The following is a 20501-nucleotide window of genomic DNA, read 5'->3' on the forward strand; positions in this document are numbered from 1 at the left end:
GCCGCGGGGCACCGGCAGCGCCCGGTGGCGGCGGTGGGTTCCCGGTGCCGCCCCTGCCTGTGGGTGTGTGTGTGGCTGCGGGGTCCCTTCGGGGACAGAGCGGGCGGCTGCTCCCGCTGTCCGCCCGCTGTGGGGGTGCCGCGGCGGACCCCGGAGCCCGGTGCGACGCTGCCGGCGCGGACCCCGCGGCGCGGGGCGGGGGCGCGGCAGCTCCGCGCCCCCCCCCCGGCGGTGCCGCATTGCCGTGCGCTGCCGCCGGGGCCGGGCAGGGGGCGCTGCTGCCGGGCGCTGCGGCGGCCTTGGCCGCGGAGGCAGCGAGCGAACCCGGCTGGCGGCGGCGAGGGCGCGCCGGCCCCCAGTGCTGCCGGGGCGGACCCGGCGGATCCCCCTCGCCATGCAGACCCGGCGGCGCCTCCTGCCTCCCGAGGTGAGTGAGCGGCGCCCGGCGCGCCGCCCGCGGGCCCTTGAGGCCGGGGTGCCCCGCTCCCCAGGCCCCTGCCGCCCGCAGCGCGGCCCCGCGGGCGGGCGGGTGGGAAGGGCTCCGGTGCCTCGGTGGAGCCGCCGTATCGCCGATAGCGCCCTGGGCCTGCGGGCTCCGGGCGCCCCCTCGCCCCGCCGCCCTTGTCCTCCGCACGCCACCAAGGGGAAGGCAGCGGTCTCCCCCCAGCCTTCCCCGGCGGCCGCCGCGGTCCTCCGAGCCCCCTCCCCGCCGTTCCTCCTCCGTCCCTGGGCGTCCGGACCGGGTGACCCGCTCGCCCGGGGCACCTTTCTCCCCGAGCGATCCCGGGGATGGGGAATGAGCTGCTGCTCCCCCCGGGACACCCCGGTACCGGCGCGGGGCAGGGCGAGGTTGTGCCCGAGCAGCCGCGGCTGCCGGCCCGGGCAGGGGAGGATCCCTGTTTGCATCTCGTGCCCATTTTATGGCCTGATCTCCGTTCTCTCCCCGGGCAGGGAATGTTACTTGCTCATCGCGATGTGTAACAAGTCACTCCTGCAATGGTGGTAGTGGTGGAGGGGGATGGGGAGAGCGGGCGGGATGCGTTTTATAACATCTCTAATTACGTGAAATTGTGGTCATGTCTCACTCTAAGAATAACTGGCACTCTTGGCATGTCAGACTTTTTGCAGAGGTGGGCTAGTTTCTTGCTCATAAATGTTATGGCTAAATAGGTGCTTATGGCAGAGCGTGGCTCAAGAAATGTTTTTATCTTCTTAACCAGAGAGAGAAAGAAGTAGCAGATGGAAATTGATAGACTTTGTTTTCGTGTTAACGGTCTTCTTTATTTATAGACAGGATATTCCTTATTTTATGACAGAGGTTTTTCCGAGGGTGTCATTTTTACACGTATTTTCATTCAGTTCAGTATATTAAAAGTTAACTGAATTCTGTCACTCTTCTTATTAAGTGTGGTTGTCTCAGATTAGAATTTCTGAATAACACTGCCCTCAGTTTTTGGGTCCAGACTAAACCCAAACCCGGAAGGAGCCATGTAAAAACAAATAAAATAGTTACAATGAAAAAGATGCTCTACCTGAATAAAAGCTTTTATTTTCTTTGGGCAACATTTAACTGACTAGGCAAGGCTTTAAAATGTTGTAATTAACTTCCATTAGCAATTAATTTTTGATTGCATGGAACAAATCCAGATTTTAGATACACCTTCAGAGGCTGAAACATCCAAATCCTTTGTTACTGCCTGAACCCTCCGTGTGCTTCTTTTTATAAAGTTACGGCATGTGATGCAAAATGAGAAGAACAGTCTCCTTGACCCAAGAGAGACAAATTTAAAAATCTCTTCAGAGGTTTGGGGAATCTGAAATGGAAGCTGAAGAAGGGTCTAAAATTTCAAACAAGCCTCTCTTTCTAACTGAAGCCCTGATCAACGCTGAACAAGTTACCATGTTCTGACAGACTGTGATTTATTTGAATTGCTTTATGGTGCCTCCTTTAGCATGTGAGAAAGGAAGAAACCCACCCCAAAACCACCGTGCTGACTCCTGATATTGGGTGTTATTTTTGTGTGTTAGCTTTGAGTCAGTTACGAGGCTGGGGATTAAATACTTTCAAACACACACTCATTTCAGGATCTGAGGCCTGGGGCTAAGGCTGAGATGAAATACAGTTTTTTTAGCTTGGCATAAAGTCTGGCTGTGATTGTCTCAGGGAACAAAGGTAGAGCCTGAACAAAGATGCAGTATTAAAACTTGTGGCCGAAGAATGATAAGCTTTTAATGTCTGTTGTAGTCTGTCCACTCACTGTGCCAGCTTTGGCAGAAAACAGCTTGCTTGTTTTTCAGTTTACAGGCTATCTATAGAAAATTACCTGGAAAATATTTTGCTAAAGAATTAGAGTGGCCTTTTGCTTTTAAATACAAGTTGGCCAAAAAGAGGTTTTGGGAAGAATTTGTGTATTCATGTTTTGTTGATCAGAAAAATATTTTTGATATACTAAGCTGAGAATCTTCTCAATAAAACTGATTTTCTTAACCAAAAATCAGTTGAGGAATGATAGTTTCAGTGCACAGTTAGTCTGTGTGCTGATGAATCTGTGATCTTTTCCAGAACACTGTTCTAAGACGCCGGTATATTCATAGGCTTCTTTGAAAGTGTTATATAAAGGCTAATGTTTATTTTTGTAATGTGATTGAGATTAAAGAAATTGAAAGGTGGCCTGTTTATGGTTCTATTTGTGATTCTTTAGGAGACTCGGACTTTTAAATGGACAGAAATGTGAACTAATATGCTTGGTTTTCCCTCCTGTTGTTTCTCTAAAGCATTGAGAAAGATACAATGGTACTACAAGTTGACAAAGCTTTTTGTATTGATAAGCCATAGCAAGTCAAAAGTAAATGGCTGAAAGTAACTGAAAATGCTGAGTAGAGACAGTTTTTACTTCTGTGTTAGCTAGAAGTGTTGGCTATATCTTGCAATACTGGGAAAATTGTGTCAATGACTGCAGATGGATAGGAAGATATAAAATATATATCAAGGATCCTTCACTGACGTAGTAGATACTACTTGAATTAGAATTCAGGAAAAATAAAATTCAGGATATGTATTGATACAGCTTTTTGGACTAATGGCTAGAGCAAAACATGCTACATAGTTATCAAAAAAATAGCACACTGGAAAATCAGTGTGATAAAACTAAATGACCTTTATCATAATGCACACAAATATAATTTATATGTAAAGAATAATTATTTGTCTTATCTTTATAAATAATTTTGTTTTTACATACAAGTACATTCCTACTTACTATTTGTTTGAGATTTACTTTAGCTGCTATTCAGGCTGCCATAGGAGACGGTAGAATAGGAAAAATACTTTTAAGGTGAGTTTATATGTGTTCTTTCACTGAATAATTTCAGTCTGGTTTATTACTGGATTATTCCATCAGTAATTACATTATTGCTGTACTGCTGCAAGAGACAAGCAGAGATGGCTAATATTGGTACTTCTATTTCAGAAATAACAGCTCTCTAAGTAGTACATCAGCATCAAATAGGCTTAACATGATTGGCAGAGGAAGTCCATAAAGTGTCACTTAAAATATTTTACAGGTAGTTACTAGAGAAATCTAATTAATGTAAAAACATAGGTTGAAGGCCAGCAGTGCATGGCCGGGAACTTCAGGGTGTCAACAGAGGGTAAATTGTTCCTTCCCTATCCTTCATCTAGATCTGCTCAAGGGAGAGGGGACATAAAGAAGTGAGTCCAGCCAGCTGAGATTTGCACAGGAATAATTCTGTTACAGTAAAAGAAAAGGTGATAAACTGTGAAAAGCAGGTGTGGAGTCACAACCTGTAGATCCTCTGTGTTTTAGGAAGTGTGGAGCTGGAGTGCTCTCTGAAGAGCTTGTGTGATATCTTCAGTCTGAGAATAAACTAAGGCAATAGGTGTCTTAATTATGAAGGTTAGGGAAAAGAAAGCTTTAGGAAACTTCAACATTGTTTTAATTTCATGTGAAATTTGATGATTTGGAAATGTCAATATGCGGCAGTGTGACCACGTTATGCTTGGAAGTTTTGGTGTTGATATATGAAACTTTTCATATGTTTTGTCCCCAGTGTATACTGAGCAAAGGAAAACATGGACTTGATTGGTTTTTTGTTTGTCTCTATGTTTTTTGAGTAGAAATGAACAACTTTCATATGGAATTATTTGTAGGTAATGCTAATAGCTATACCTCTCTATATTTTATCTGTGTTGTATATAGAATATATAAATAACTTTGTCTTGCTTGCTATATGTGTTAATATTGTTAATACTATATCTCTGATATTTTGGTGGCAACTGAAACAAACCTGTGGGGTATTAGTAGTATCAGTTGTTTAAGGGAGTACACTGAAGGTCCAGAAGCATTCCAGTAAGCTCTGCTGGGATTGTCTAGGTTTATCTGTCAAGAATTTTATTGCATGCTGCTTGTTTCCTATACTTCTTCCCCTTCCTTTCAATATCCACAGAAAGCTTGATGAACTTCTGTTTTTAAGAGCTTGGTGGCACAGTGGAGTTGAGTAGGGCTTTCCATTTGGAAATGGTATTGCCCAGTAACAATTTTTTCAAGCACTGTTGTTGGATTTTCTGTTGCAGTTTGATTCCAGCATATTGACAGAGGTGGAAAGATTTCCCATGGAGGTTTGAGGCATCAGCTGGTGCTTTAGACAGTGCTGCTGAACCCTGTGTAGGGGATGGATTTGTATGTAAAAAGCAGTGCAGTAAATGTGCCTTCACTTTTGTTTTTCTGGTTTTTGGCCTGACTTGAGCTGAACTGATGTTTGCAGTAGTTACAAGAAAAGGACTAAAGCCTAGTGTACACAAAGCTGGAAGTGTTTCTTCCTCTGCTGTTTTCTATTTGTGAAAATGTTGTAGAATTCAGTTTGATAACTATTTTAAGGCTGTTTCCCAGCTATTCTTCATTGGAGGAATTAGGCACAATCAAAGATGCCTGAAGTGTTTTGTGCTTTTCTTTGCTTGAGCTAAGAAGATCCCTTGCTCAGTTAAGAACTAGAAGAGAAATGCTATATACCAAATTTTTTCCATACTGATTGAAAGTGTTTCAGAATTTTCCATATTGACTACTTGTACTACAATTTTGCAGAAGAGGTTTTTTTTTTTTAGCAGTAAAATGGTAGCTGAGGGGAATTTGTCATTCCCAATTCCCAGCATACAAAGAATCCAGAGGACATTTCCTATCAGGGCATAAATTGAAGTTAGGCCTTGCTTGGGTCAGAGATTCATGTGTGCTCTATCATTTACAGAAGAGCTCAAGCTGCTCTAGTAGTACTTAACAATCTTCTGGATTCTTCTCAAAAAATACTGTGATTGGAAAGTTTTTATTTACTTCTACAATATACTGAAGCCTTTTAAAATAAATAATGTAACTCAAACTTCATACACGTTTTGGGTACAACATTTCTATTTCACTCCAAGTTTAAAATTTTATTTAGGGAAGTAATGTGGGTGAAATACTTTAGCAGATTCATAGCAGATTATCAATGGAAGAACATACGCTGGTACTTTTTTCCAAAAAGTAGTGTGATGCACTTAAAAGAAGTTGGTAAATGTTCAGTGGAAGATCAAGGAGCTTTCTAAATCACATAATACCTTCTTTATCTGTGAATGACTCTGACTATTAGAGGAACTTTTCTTGTTTCCTGGTTCAGTTTTGTTGTGTCAAAACTGTGCTTTGAACTCAGTGTACATGTTGTCTTACCTGTTTGTGCTTCAAATGTGAACTAGAGGATTGACTTAGGAACACTAAAATAAAGGCCAAGCCATTTGAAAATATGATTTTATGGTGCATGTAGTTACTCCAAATTCAAGAAGAATTGGAAAATCATATGAATATGCATAAAATGTATTGCTTGACCAGTTGTCCAGTCAGATAATTGGAAGTTTATAAGATACTACATGACAAAAATGGTAGATATTTTCAGATTTGTGAGGTTTTTTGTTTCTCAGATATTGTTTACTGTGCTTCTGTTGCATTTCTTTTAACCCTGTCAATGAAATTGTTCTCTCATCTGTTTCCTTTTCTTTGTCAACAACTTAGATTTCTTTTTTCTTCTCTCTTTTTTTTTTGAATTGTTGGATTTTAAGAGAAATGTTGAAGACTGGTATCAATAATAGTAAAATTTGGGTCCCGGTTTCTGAGGATGTAGATTCCTCTGGTCTGTGTGGTACACAGACCTCATTCTGATCTTGGATGTGCCACACATCCAGTATCTCTGATGCACTCTGGTGCACTTTGGTGATGAGTGTGGGGGTGAAGGTAAACCCTGCCCCAGTCATCTGCTGAAGGTGCTTGGCAGAATTAAATTTGTATTCCCACTTCAAGTTCTGCAGCTCTGAGCTTTGCATATCAATTTAAACAAAATGAAATTAATCTTGTTTCTCTGCCAGGTTGGGAAGTGTGGTAAGTGAAGAGGTGCACATTTGGTTTTTCTGCAGGTGTTGTTGAGAAGCAAAAGCAAGTGGGCCGCTGTGGTTTATTGCAGAAGAGAGGTGGATAACTGTGCTGGTGATTCTTAAGTGTGATAGGAAAGAAAAAAGTTTATCTTGTGTGTCACTCCCACCAACTGCTGCGTAGGGTAGTGCTGACCTTTCTTTTTAGCATCACAGATCCAAGGAGCTTGTTGCCTGACACCATCCAATACTGAGGACAGCAGAGAACTGGGCTTGATTAACATGGTGCTCTGAAGAGTTCAATGGTTCTTTGATTGAGTCAGTGCAGTGTGCTGGAACCAGTAATAAAGGAGCTGAAACGCTGGGAATCTGTTCCAGATCCGTTTCTGATGGCTACAATTTATTTTCCACCTGTAATTCTTTAGATTTTGTGAAAGATTTTGTAAGTTGCAGGGAATTTCTTCTGTGATCTGGAGATGGAGAGAAGTATGTTTCGTTTCAAATTGGAAGATGTGTTGAATGAGTTTATTATAGTGTAAATCTTATCTGATGTTATTTGTATCCAAGTTCTTGGAGATACTATATTAGTAAGCATTTTGTTCCACCATCTGTGGAATGAAAGAATCTTGTTTTTCTGTAGATGTAATTCCTTTCTGCCCCATAGTATCTCTTCCCTTCCTTCCTTCTCTACATTAATCCCATCTTTCTCACATAACACCATAATTCTGGGGACTTTTTCCAGAGTTGTGTGGGTATTGATTGCCCAGCAGGTTGCTGCCAAAATACATAGAACAGCTTGCTTTTCCCTTGGAGGGCAGTCACTTGGATTTGTTTTTACTGTGTAGATACTCATTTTCATGACAGATATATATTTATATTTTAAAATATGTGCATAAAGAATAGTAAATGAACAACAAAATCCCATAATCTTAATTTCTATAGGAGATTAGAGTAAAGATACAACACTTGAAAAGTGGCAGCATCTGAACACTTTAACCAGTATGTAAGTCCTGTTCGTCATATTACTGAGAGTGTGAATACTGAGCTTTCTTTGTAGGCTGGAGGAAACACAAAAGTTACATGGTTAAAATATACCCAGCAAACAAATCATGACAATGTAATTTTTTATTCCCTATCTGCACTGTAATGCAGATAAATGGACATTTAATATGAATTGAGATAATGTAAGAGGAAAGTTCCCTCTTTGTGATTTTTTTTTTTTCATTTATCTTGCAGTCTTTGAAATTGCATATTCTCCTGTGATACTGTAGAAATACATGCTATGGCTTGGAAATAGCTTGCTTCTGAGTCTTGTGTTTTGTAGAAAAAGGCACAGGTATCTGATTTTACACCCTTTTTGGACTTTATCCTCCAGTATACAGCTGTTGTTTCTACTTTCATAGTCCAGCGGAGCATATTGGTTGTTACTGTGTTACAAAGGTACATTGTAAGTGCTGTTTTGTTTAATTCAAAATGAGTATTTTAATGGTCTCTTATTTGGTGAACTTGAAAGTGCATGCAAAGCCCACTTCTTAGGTTATATTATTAACAGATTACTTTAAATAGCATATATATTGAAACAGCCTCTTAGCTGAAACACCAAATTGCATTGATTGTAGTAATTTCATACTGTGTTTTTGTATAAATGATGAAGGCTGCATAAAACCCCAGTGTATTTCATGGGTTTCACAGTTCTTTCTCGACTCTTTTATAAATGTAACCTTGAAAGGTTGTTACTTAAGCATCGGTCCACCTGTGTGCTTTTCTGCTTTCAAGTAATTGTATTGGTGTACTGGCTTAATAACTTCTATATTATATTTACCATGATTTCACTTAACAAATAACCTGTAAAATGCATTTTAAACCTTTTCTGGAATTTGCTCATAGATTTTCTTTTTGTATACTCATGTAAAATGAATGTGGGGTTTATTATCATGCCAATTAGAAATTGTTTCTTGACACTCACAGGAAATAGATAAATATATATGTAGTGGTTTTGTTCCCCTATTAATTTTCTATAATACCCCTTGTAGCTATGTATTTTTTTATTAAGCTTTTTTTATTAAGCTTCATTTCTGTACAGATGGCTTTTAAATGTAATTGTACCTTACTCAATACTCAGATTGTTCCTTAATTTGAGGAAACACGCAGTAGTGCCTCCTATGTATTTAACAAAACTTACCTTGACTAGAGGTTTGAAATACTGAGATGCTTGAGAGAAGTGGTCCTGGATACTGAATACCCGCTGTGTATGTGTCAGAAAATGCATTTAAGACTACAAGACTAGGGGTTTAAGTGAATTTGTGAAGGAGCTTAATGATGGTCTGTAATGATGAGGAGGGGTAGGGCACAGGTTGGCAGTCAGGATGGTGTCGTAGCATACGGCTGTTTTTTTAGCCATGTGGGTTTTTTTTTTTGCTTTTTTGATGGCCAACTCTCTAAAGACTTCCATTTCTGTTTGCAAAGTGGATGTACCACCACTGCTGTTGGGTTTGCTCCCACTGTTCTTAATCTTGTGGTTAATAAGGTTGTTTACCAGTATATTTATACCAGTAATGAACAGAAATGTTGGAACATGGGGTTTCTCATGTTTGGTTTTTTTTTTTGTCAGAGAAAGAAGAAAGCTTGGGTAGGGAGAAAACAAATGGATGCAGAAAGAAGAGAATGGGAAAGGAATGTGAGAGGGGAAAAGGAGCCCTCCAGATGAAGAAAACAGGAATATATGCTACAGACTGAGAAGAAGGGGTAAAGAGGTGGGGATTCATGGCTGAGCAGAATCAACCACCCTATCAGTGGACAGAAGAAGTGGCAGAGGTTTCTCAGTTTTGATCTATCTGAGTTTATAAGAATTTGGAGTTCCTTGAGCTCTGTAAGATTTCTGTATTAATACTCATAACTCATTAATAATAAGGAAGGCTTTCAAATGTTTTTGGGTTTTGTCTGTTAAGTCTTTATTTCCTGTGACTGCTAACAGAGATGCAGAATTATGGGCACTTAGTATTAAAACTAAAACTTCCTGGAGCCAAACATAAATTTCAGGTAGATGTCCTGATTGTCTCAGTTGCACAGTATATCAGTGAAAAGAAAAAAGCTTTACAGTGCACCTAAAAGCAAGTTACTGCCTGTTTCTGGTGGTTAGTGCTCAGTCCCTTCAGCACTGTTACAAGCATGTTAATGGCCCTTAGCACAGATGAGATACATGCTCAAAAATAGCAGTTTCAGTATGCACTGTTGCCATGGATTATTGAGTTGTATCGAGTGAGTTACTAGTTACAGATGACTTAAGACATAATGCACTGTGAGCATCATCAGTGATGTTAGATCATGATCACAAACGTGGTAGGGATCTTTGCTACACTTGACAACAGCGTTTTATAATGTGTTTGGTATGATATGAATATAAAGGTCTACACAAAATGACAATTAAGTTACCTACTTAGAAATAATTTCAGGGAGAAGAGAGTATGAGATAAAAGTCCATATTTATTTCAGGGATGTATGGTAATCCAGCTTTACATAACATAGCATTTGAGAAATAGTAACCATTTGGTGTCTATAATTATGATATTTCTTTAAAAGTGATGAATTTAGAGCACTGTTGTGTGACACAGTTATCAGATGAGCAGAGATGACCACAGGAGTGTTGGAAACACAGCCTGTTGATAAAAGTGGTGTTAGTAGCTGCCTGACTTCTCTCCAGTGGTCTTTCAGAGTTTTTGTCTGTTTGGATGGTCCATTCTCTAAAAAGCAGCTGAATGTATAAATTGTGTTGCTTCCAGCAGCTTCACTCCCCGGTGGGTACAACTCGGAATTGATGGGCTGGTAAACAGTAGCAAAGCAGTTTCCCTTCTTGCCCATTGTCCTTTTGATCTGTTCCATGCTGGTTGTGTGGCAGTTCCAGCTTTTACTATCAGCTTTTGCTCACTGGCACTCACAAGTGTCAGTCCCTCATGGGCTTTATAAAAGGGACAGCTCCTTAGGAGTTGTAGGCTTTTAAGTAGAGATTCTAGGGGAACTCAGTCAGTTCTTCCCTTATTGCCCAAATCTAAGAAAGATCTGAAACAATATTGAGTCTATTTGCGTTTTATTCTTGTTTCTAACCTACACTGGAAAGAAAAATTCATAAAGTGTTAGAATACAGGATTAATCCACTCTGGGATAGAGTGTGCAGCTTAAATAATTTTGTTCTTCAAATGTGTTAAACATCAGAGTCAAAACCTTCTCAAATACTGAAACATAAAAATCATCCCATAAACCTACTTGTTCTATATGTTTACTTTAGTTTATATTTGAATAAAGATAAATAACAGCTTCAGATCAGTATGTTAAATGGATTAATTTTTAAAAATAACTATGTTCTTACATTGATGACATTACTTGGAACCCATGCACAAATTAAGAAACATGATTTCATATTAAATTTATGTTTAATGCACTGTGCATTAGCTTTTTGTGGTTTACAGTATTTTAAACTTGGAAGTTGCATGAAACAAAGTGTTATAAGACACTAGATACATAAACCACCACTTTTTGAAGTGACCTCTATGAGCATATGAGTAATCTCAGGAAAGGATTTTTCTCTTTGTTTTTTTTCCAGCTGTATTCCTCTGGAAAAACTTGCGTGGAAGGCAGCACTACGGTGTAAACCTATCTGTTTGTTCTTTCCCAGAGCAGGGATGGATCCTTTTCCAGGCATCAAAAGCAGTTACATAAGCAGGAGCTGGTTCCTGTCTCCAGGTGCTGAGGCCTGGCCTCTGCAGCAGGCTGAGGCTGCTTGGAAAGGCTGGGGTTTGTGTCAGGAAAACAAATCAATTGCTTTCTCCTTGAAATAGTAAAAAAGGGTAGGAAAAGGAATTTTATTTCTACTGTAAATGGTTATAAAGCAGGTGTCCTTTTCAGTTGGGCTGCTTTCATTTTCTGGAGCACAAAGGTTGATAATGCTGCTGTAGTTTGTCTTGTCTCCCTGTTACTTTTGACTGTGATACTTCCTATAATGCTGCTTTGAAGTTGCTGCTCTTTTGACTGTCTTACTACTGCTCATGCATGTGTGAATGTCTCCTTATGGAAACTTGGCTGGAGACAAAAGTGGAAATAATGGCTTTAAAATGGCATGGGGGAGAGTCAAGGGAAAAGATGCAAATATTGGTGAAATAATTAGAGAGACTGTTCTGCTTTAAGCATTGTCCATCTCTGTTTGTTCAGTTGATTGGAAAAAAAGACAATCTGATGCAACATTGCAATAGTTTTTCTTTTGTCAGCATTCATGGGTAGTGAGCTGGTACAGTGTTGTGTTACACAGAAATAGCCTGCCATGCTCCAGCCTGCTCTTGGGTGCATTTACATTGAGTAGTAGGAACATCGGCAAATTATGGAAAGTAAAGCTGAAGGATGCTCTGTCATCTTGAGCTTTTGGTGCAGGGAAAGGATTAGCAGCAACTGTATCTTCTTTGTATTTGTTACATTTAATTTTTGCAGCTGTATTTAGTATTTCTTACTAAATGGAATTATGTTGAGTTTTAATTAGATTTTCTAATCTGAACTGTGGTATAGACCATGTATTTAAAAAAAAAATCTGTTCTCATTTGCTGAGTTTCCTAGTTTTCTTTAATAACTTAGAATTTTGAAAACAATTATTTTCTTTTTCTTTTTTTTATTTCTGGTTGCATTGAACAACTACTTCTTTAATTTATTAATAGAACACTTAATTCTGGAATGTTTTATTTGGGGCCTAATCTGAAGTCCTTGCTATTGCAGACATTTTCAGGTATATGACAGATACTGCTACTGCTGTGTCACAAACACTTTGTAATGCCTGCCCTTCCCTTCATTTGGCAGGTGCTAGGTAGAAAGAACTCCATATTTGGGGACAAAATTGTTGGGCATGTGGTAAACCACCATTATTGCAAGCATTACACTTGTGTTTGAGTGAAGAACCCCCTTTTCCATTTGTAAAGGTTTTAAGTTCCAGATTGCTTGATCGGATGAAATAATTTTGCATTACTGATGTGTGTCCTGAAACTTTCTACTTGTCTCTTCCCTTGTTCAAGTACATTGATTTCCTGTTAATGTAACCCCTGCTATGGTATTTCTTGTTGTAGTTTGTATTTTCTTGCAGAGTTGGGGCCTGAACATATCCCTTGTCTGTAGTCTCTGAATCTCCCATCTGATACTTCCAAAGTGTAGACAAGGTAGGAAGTGGAGATACCAGTGTTGAAATCTGGATTTGCATTTAAGATAATGCCTAGTTCAACTAATCTAGCAATAATAAAGTGCCTTAAAATGGCTGCAAATGTCTCCCTGCCTACTCAAAGACATCTTCTCACTGGTAGCACATTATAGAGGATCTGTAGTGTAGTTAAGAGTTGGATCCTTGCCAGTAGATGGAAGCATTTTTTAGCATCTCCTCATGCTTTGAGCATTTTTTGCATTTTTTTACCATAGTATCAAAATTGCTTCTTTTTCAGTCTCTTTCCATTTATTATAATCTATTCCAGTTTCTGCTAGTTCAGATTACTTTCATTTAATGTTGTAAACATTTTTTACATTCTTTTTTGTAGAAGATATTTCTAATTTTGTATTTTTAGTGTTCTCTTCCTCTGTTTTTCATCCTTTCTTATTCTGAGCACGTCTCTGCTTGTCAAATTTCTCTTCAATTTCTTGTTTTGCTTTTGCAGTAATTGGTAGTCACCTTCTTGGAGCTCCTGAGGGAAGTCAGACATGCAGGGTACAACCAAAGCAGCACCTGAGTGACACCACTGTAGGGCAGGAGACAGAGGAGCTCAGGCAACCACCAGCAGAAGAGATAAGGAACTGAAATGCTCCAAGTAGCAAACTGGGACAGCAGGGACACTGGGCCTCCTTCATTTGCAGTGATCTTAGGTCACAGTGGGCCCATAATTTTTAGGTAGAAATGTATGTATTCTTTACAAGTGTGATGGAACCCTTTTTTAGCAGTGTGTGTGATTCAGAGAAAACCTAATAATCACTAGGTTATATGTTGTTGTGAGTATTCTTGGCTCTCATTTGTAGTTATTCCTTATGCCCTTGATTTTCATTTAAATATACTTCTCTTATATTAAATCCTTACTGAAAAAAGAATTTGGCTCTGTTGCCAACTTCTTCATTTTTTTAATGAAATCCAAATGTTATAGTTTACTTTTTTTTTTACTTGCTTTTTGTTTAAATATACTATGTTCATACCTGTAAGCATTCTTTGATTTTTGCACTGATCTTTGTAAAGGGAAATGGCTGCTGAGAGTAAATGTTGAACTGTAAACAAAAAGCTCCAGGACGTCCAGGTAATATCTCTTCAAAGCTTACTTTTGAGACTGGCAGTGATTGATTTGATCTGTGTTCTTCTCTGTTGAGTGGTTACGCACCAAAAAGTCATTACCTGAGAAGAATGGAACAAGGAAAGAGGAGCAGAATAAAAACAATGAATAATAAAGCTGTGCTGTTGCCCTGAATATTGCTTGCCTAGAAGGTTTGCTGGCTTAGAGCACGGATGTCAGCACAGCTCGTTTCAGCCGTGGGTTGCTAGGGCTGATCCATTTCTGATCAGGGAAAGTTGAACTTTGTGGTTAATGTATGACTGGCTCATGTGATGTTCATGATGCAGCTGACAGGCCTTGCCATAAATCACCAACAGAATTGTCATTAATTGATTTGTCTTTTCAAAGGAGTCATGAAAACTGAATCATTTTCCTGCACTAAAGGCTGGGAGGGGACACGGTGGTGGTACAGAAAACCTTCCCCGCTGCTACATGTACTTCACATCCCTTTGAAAAGGCTTAGTTTGAAGCCTTTCAGAGGAATTAAATTTCCTCCACTTCTGTTTTTGTATGTATGTGAAGCCTATCTAGAGAATTTTGTAGCAATGTTGTAACATCTACCATTTCCCAGATAACCAAAATTAATTTTCAATCATAGAGGTAGAAATATACATAGCATCAGAAATTTTACTTGTATACAGGAAGAGTTCTGCTGGCATTCAAAGCTGTGGGATTCTGAGTTTGGAAACAGTACTACTCAGAGTGCTACTGTTCAGTTCATTAGTTTCCTGGAATTATTACTGTAGCTTATTTCTGAAAAGAATAATAAACAACCCTGGGAAAAATTTAGTGTAACACTGAATATTGCTTTCATGCATGGAGAACTGATTTTTTTATTTTTTTTTAAGCACTATTAATTTTGCTGGAGCTTTAAGATTTTTTTCTAACACGTGTTGCAGCTTCATCAGTGTACTAATAAATATTTCAACTACCTAACAGGTCAAAATGTCAGTGCTAGAAAACATTAAAAATGAATTTAACATATCTCATTCCTTTTCTTGTTGCACTGTTTGTCATAAACTAGTTTCTATTTTCTCTGCCCATGGCTGTGTTGGATTTTTGAGCTATGTTGGCTGTTAGGATGCAGCTGGGAAAATGAGCACCTGGCCTATAGAAATGCTGTGGATTAAAGAACAAAAGTTTCTTCAGATGACTTTTTTTTTTCTCTTGGGTCTCCCTGTTACTGAAGGTTGGTGCTGTTGTGGGTTTTGTGAGAAGAAGCCTTTAGGAAATGAAGGAAGCCTAAGATTGTAGGGGGAATAATTTGAAGACAAAACCTGTTGTTTAGCTGTAACAAAATCAGTGGGAAGCTGATGAATACAGTTTACAGAATTCAGAGGGCTGTGAATTTTTGTTGACTATTAAAGCTACTAGCTCTTTATTTTTGGAAGGCCTATTGTAGTATAATATAATTTATTTCAGAGACTAGTTTTATAAATCGTTACAGTCAAGGTCATCAGGAATACAAGGACAGTTGGAGTTGCTGTGTTACACTGAGGGTTTACAGTTAAATGAAGAATAATAACAGGTAGGTAGCAATGTGGTTTTTATAAGCAACATTTTTCACCAGACTATTGGAGAGCAATAGTGGCATAGTGCACACACATCTCTGAATTTAAAGCTGCAGATGTAATCCAAATCATCTGTAGCTTGCAGCATTTGCCAAATATGCCTTGCTAGCTGCAGTCATGTGTTGAGAAGAACATGGTTTGTGGCAGAATTAACAATCATAAAATACATGTTTGTATTTTCTTTTTAGGATCAGGTAGAACACCCTGATTCAGTGGAACTGGCTAGTTGTGCTGCAGTCATCATGAGAAGGCACAGGGCCATTCGTTTCTTAGCATATGTTTAAGAAAAAGGTAAGAGGCAAGTTCTGCTTTAGAATAAAATAATTCAGAGTTCTGCACCTGAAATGTTTTTTATGCATTCTTTTGGGTATATATTTACGTACATACACTTTTGTATATGGATGGATCTCTTATATAGAAGATGATGGAGTATTTTTAGCAATTTGTTGGTTTGTTTTTTACTGAGAGTAATTGCCCCATTTTAGAGCAAAGATTGTGTCTTATTTGTCTGGGAGAGGGGGAAGGCGGGCAAAGTCTTTCTTTCTCAGTCTGTGCTGTAGCCAGATCTCATCAGTTCTAAATAAAGCTATTGCTCAACTCTGAACAAAGTGTTCATTACAGCAGAGGTGCCTGGCTCGCGGGGACAGGTAATGTGCAGATCGCCGAAGGGAGCTGGGACAAGATGTGCACTTGACCATTGTTTGTTGGGGTTGGAGGAAGTCTCCAGGAGCCCTGGATCTAATAAATCCGTCTGTCCAGTCAATCTGTACTTCCGTGCTCTCATGCTATGGGAAAATGACGTTTTCTGGATGTGTGACTTTTATCAGGATGGATGAGCAATATTTGGTTTCAGTTTGATCATGCCCTTTGTGACTTCCATCTTAGGAGCTTTTCATGGGTATTTTTTATGAGGACTATAATAAAGTATTTGAGCATTTTGTTTAGTAAGAGATTACTGAAACATGTAGGTTCACAGTTTGATATGGAAAGAGTTGTCTCTACAGGACAGCATGACAGAAAATCTTGAGATCCTATTCTGCTTCTTTACATATTCTCTGGTTTTTAGGTGTTTGCTGGGAGGCCAGTAGTTGAATGTCAGTATTATTTCCTTTCAGTGCATTTTTTATTACAGTGTTTTAATGTGATTGTGAGCTGATCATCCACTGTTAGAGACAATTTGAAAGACTAAAGACTGTCAGTTCCCGTGGTGTAAACTTATCCCAAGGATAATTTAGGATGTGCAGTGCAGAAGATCATGTGTTACATAATCCCTTATCATAGAGCCCAACACAAATACGAGTCTGGCTGCTTTGCAGGTATAACACAAGGCCAGTCTCTTGTACAGTTCATTTCCCAGGAGCAAACTGGCTTGTGGGATATCTGAGCTCTCTTCAGAGGCAGTCTCCAAGGCTAAGCCTGTTCAGAATAACACCTAATTTTAAGGAAGGTTTTCCTGTCCTTTACTTCTGTCTCCTTCTCTTCCCCACTATGCAGCTGAAGTTTGTGTTGTGTCTGAATGCTGTGATGACAAGGGCAGTAATTCTGGGTAAATATGACACACACATTTCTGCTACATGCACCTTTAAATTTAGACATCAAGGGAGAGTAAAGCATGTAAGCTTCATGGAATGCAAGTTCCTAAGTTTCAGAAATTAAGAGGATGACAAGCCCATGCTGTTGTTATGAAGAAATTGATAAGTAAAACACACTTTCTGAATTATGCATGATCTGTGATCCAACAGGAGCTTGAAAATAATCTGATTTGACAGGCTGCATGTTTTAATTAGCACTTTACCCTGAAAGACAGAAGATGGCTCTGCAATGGGTAACAACTGATCTTGAGTTCTGTACTTACATGCTAGTGGATAGTAACTATTGTATTAATCTTTTTTGTATACAGAGTTAAAACATAAAATTTTACTATTTTTTCCATAATTAGTATTTTCTGACAAATCTTTTCATGGAGGACTGTATTTTTGAAAAAAAATCTCCTGTTTTTTACTCATTGATGGTTTATGCTTCCTTTTCCTTGCAGTGGTACAAGATCCTCTCCTTCATATTGTTCATCCCAATATACAGTAATTTAGGAAGTGTCTCCTTTTTTGTGGCATACAGCTAAAATTACCGCTGAAACTTCTTTTTTATTTGCTCATGTTTTTATTCTCCTTTTTCTAGAGTTGTGTGTTTGCTCATTAGCTTCTCTCTGTGCCATGACTCGGGATATTTGAGCAATGCTACGGAGTTTCACAACTATTAAGGATCCTTTAAAAAATGTCATGCCAACCTCTGTACTCAGAGGAACTTTGGGATTAGAGTAATTCTAAAAGTCTTCCAAACTTTTATAGTGGTACCTGTGAGATGCATGGAGAAGCTTCAAAAGACCTGTAAAGGAATATGCTTTTTATTTAGCTTGGGCATTTAATAAAAATATTAAAAATAAAATTAAATTCTAAGCCACAGGGGAAACAGCTACTCAATTATTACAGCATGCTGTGTTAGAGCATTTTATTTTTTATTTTGATCTTGAATTGCTGGCTATGGAGAGTTGAAGCATTAGATCTTCAACTGTTAAGTATGTGAGTTGCTGACAATCAGAAAGCCTTGCTGATATCTGTTAGGAACATGAGTACTCATCCTCCTTTACTGTCAGACAGAGGAGAGGACATTAAGGACTTTCTGTGGATTTGGCAGTGTGTTTTGCCCTTGGCAGAAACTTGCAGAAAAGCTTGAGGGGTTGTTGTGTTCTTTTATATAATAATAATAATTTTAGATGTTAGACCTGAAGATTTGCAGCTGACCTTTTCTGAGAAATACCTGCTGCAACAGACAATGAGATCTCATTTAGAGTGGCTGTCAGCTTAGTGACTGTTAGTTTAAAAATAAAGGGCTCTCCATATATCCTGGTACATCAGTGAGTGAAATAACAATAGTGGTATAAAAGGTCTTTTCTCTCTTCAGTTGGAACTCATGAGCACAAAAATTTTTTATGACATTTTTCTGTCTTGCAGTGCCTCACTTGACAAATACTCTTTGCATCATTGACCCTAGTAGCAGAACTTTGCCTAGGAATAATTATATATGTCTTCATCAGTTGTTTGCTAGGAGCAATGTTACCATTATAATGTAAATTAAATACATTATAAATGCATGTGAAATCACCTGGTATTTTGTACAAAGCAGTCCAACTTTTTGAGACTCCTGAAATGCAGCTGGTGATCAGGGTGGGTAGCTTTTCATTGCTTATGTTATGATCTGTGCACAGTAAATGATACTGCAAATCATCTATTTTCCTTGCAGGAGGAGTTAATCTAAAATCCCAGAACAGAGAATAAATCTAGGAGTATGTCGGATGACAAGTCTAGTTTATCTTGGAATTATTTTGCAAATGGTCTTTTTTCTGTTGATGCTTATTGCAATTCTAAGTTACTTTTAGATTAATTTTCTTTAAAACTAACTTCTGTGTGTATCTTTAACACATGCCTTAGTCTAATTATATTAAATAGCAGTGTATTTATGTTGTATCATGATCATCTTTTAAAACAACCATGTATCAGATTTTAAGTTGACCTTGAGAACTTGAACTCTGCATTTTGTAATATTTTAATGCAGTCTTTTTCCTGTCAATAACATAACTGCAGTTGTTGCCCATAATAAATACAAAACTGTTGTACTGTAAATATTTATAATTTGTAAATTCATAAATAGAAAAAGTTGTAGTAATGGAAATAAAGATGATTGATGTTTTCCTCAAATCCAGATACTTGGGGAAAATGGTATTGTTTTAATTTGGAAACTTCCTCTAATGTGTTGTGTCTCTGGTGGAAAAAAAAGTAGGTTTTTAACTGAGCCGTCAGGTCTAACACTGCTTCATGCTGCAAAACAAGGTTCTCACCCTCTCCTCCTCTGTTGCCTTGTTTCACAACAGTGAAAGTCAACTCTGAAGAGAATAAGGCAGTTTTGGATGATTTTCAGAGAAGAGATCAAATCAAGGTCTCTCTGGTTTATAGGTTATGGCACACATTTTCTACTGAAAATGTCTGTTGGTAGTGAATATTTGGAAAAAATTAATCGGGCTGTCTTGTTGCTACAAGACTGTGGTAGTGAGGAGTCCATGTTACTGCTGGTAGGGCAAAATATTACTTATTATGTGAAGATAGTTATGTAATGATTCAGAGTTGGGTTTCTGGCTTTGGTATGGCTTTTTTTTCCCCTCATTTCTCTCTTGTCATCTTATTTTCTACCCTGAGAACATTTTCTCTTGATGAGACTATTTACTTCTGTGCATTTTGCTAGATTTCCAGTGGCTGCCTTTCAGGCAAACAGGAATTATTAAAGTAGACATTTTAAGAGACAGCACAATTCAAGTAACACCCATTAAGTGCCTTAACAACTTTTACAAGTATGAATCTTTGAAGCATCTCGAGCGAAATGAGGACTGACACAGAGTACTGCTAGCCTGCCGTACATTAAAAAATCAGAAGCACAGGGAGTTTAAACTCCTTGTTCAAAGCCACATGAACTAATTGGTAATAGCACAGATCTGAAAGTCAGGTCTTCAGATTTTTTGGTTGGCCTTTCTGGTTCTCTAGACTGTTTTTTTTCCTTTAGACTGGAGTCACAGCAGTTTGGCTCAGCATTGTGGTGATCCTGATGGCCAGACACATTAATGTGAGACTGGAAGTAATAAAATCCAAAGCAAGTTTGGGGAGGTTGTTAATCTGAATGAAGCAAGTTTAAGCACACAGTTTTTATTCCTGGAAAATACTTTTGATTTATGTCTGTAATGTATGTAAAATTTGATTTACAAAAATTTGATTTTCCCCTTAAATCAGGACAATATGTAATGGAACACTGCAACTGAAGGTTAAGCATCTGATTGTAATTTGTTCTCTGGCAGGTTTAGACAAGGATCTGGTGGTTGTTCCCTGACAAATGGAGAACTATTTCCAAGCAGAGGCATATAACCTTGATAAGGTTTTAGATGAATTTGAGCAAAACGAAGGTGAGTCATTTTGAACAGGATTGTAAAGGCACATCAGATGTCTTCTACAGAGAACTGTATAGAAGAGGGGGAGATCTGTGATACCCTTTGTGGGTCTGAGTTGCAAATTAATCTCAGAATTACAGAACACATCTGTTAATTTTGCATGGTATGTCTTCAGCATTTCTTAGTAGCATTCTCTTCTGCTT

The 20501-nt window shown here is 38.7% G+C and overlaps 1 protein-coding gene across 2 annotated transcripts in view; it reads left to right on the forward strand.

Annotated features, from left to right (window-relative positions):
• Positions 1–293: 293 nt before the first annotated feature.
• Positions 294–20501, forward strand: part of ZFYVE9 (zinc finger FYVE-type containing 9) — a 57892-nt gene continuing 37684 nt past the window's right edge. The window contains exons 1-3 of one of the 2 annotated variants that reach the window (XM_005521156.3): positions 294–427; positions 15500–15602; positions 20209–20313. In XM_005521156.3, the coding sequence (XP_005521213.1) occupies positions 20244–20313 (70 nt within the window). In that variant the 5' untranslated portion in view covers positions 294–427; positions 15500–15602; positions 20209–20243. Of the gene's footprint in view, positions 428–9142; positions 9163–15499; positions 15603–20208; positions 20314–20501 lie in introns of those variants that run through there. The other variant, XM_014250751.2, reaches the window with a different exon arrangement.

This window comes from Pseudopodoces humilis, chromosome 10 (genome assembly GCF_049639895.1).
Source record: "Pseudopodoces humilis isolate 2021_Gansu_Grassland_sample_001 chromosome 10, ASM4963989v1, whole genome shotgun sequence".
NCBI lineage: Eukaryota > Metazoa > Chordata > Aves > Passeriformes > Paridae > Pseudopodoces > Pseudopodoces humilis.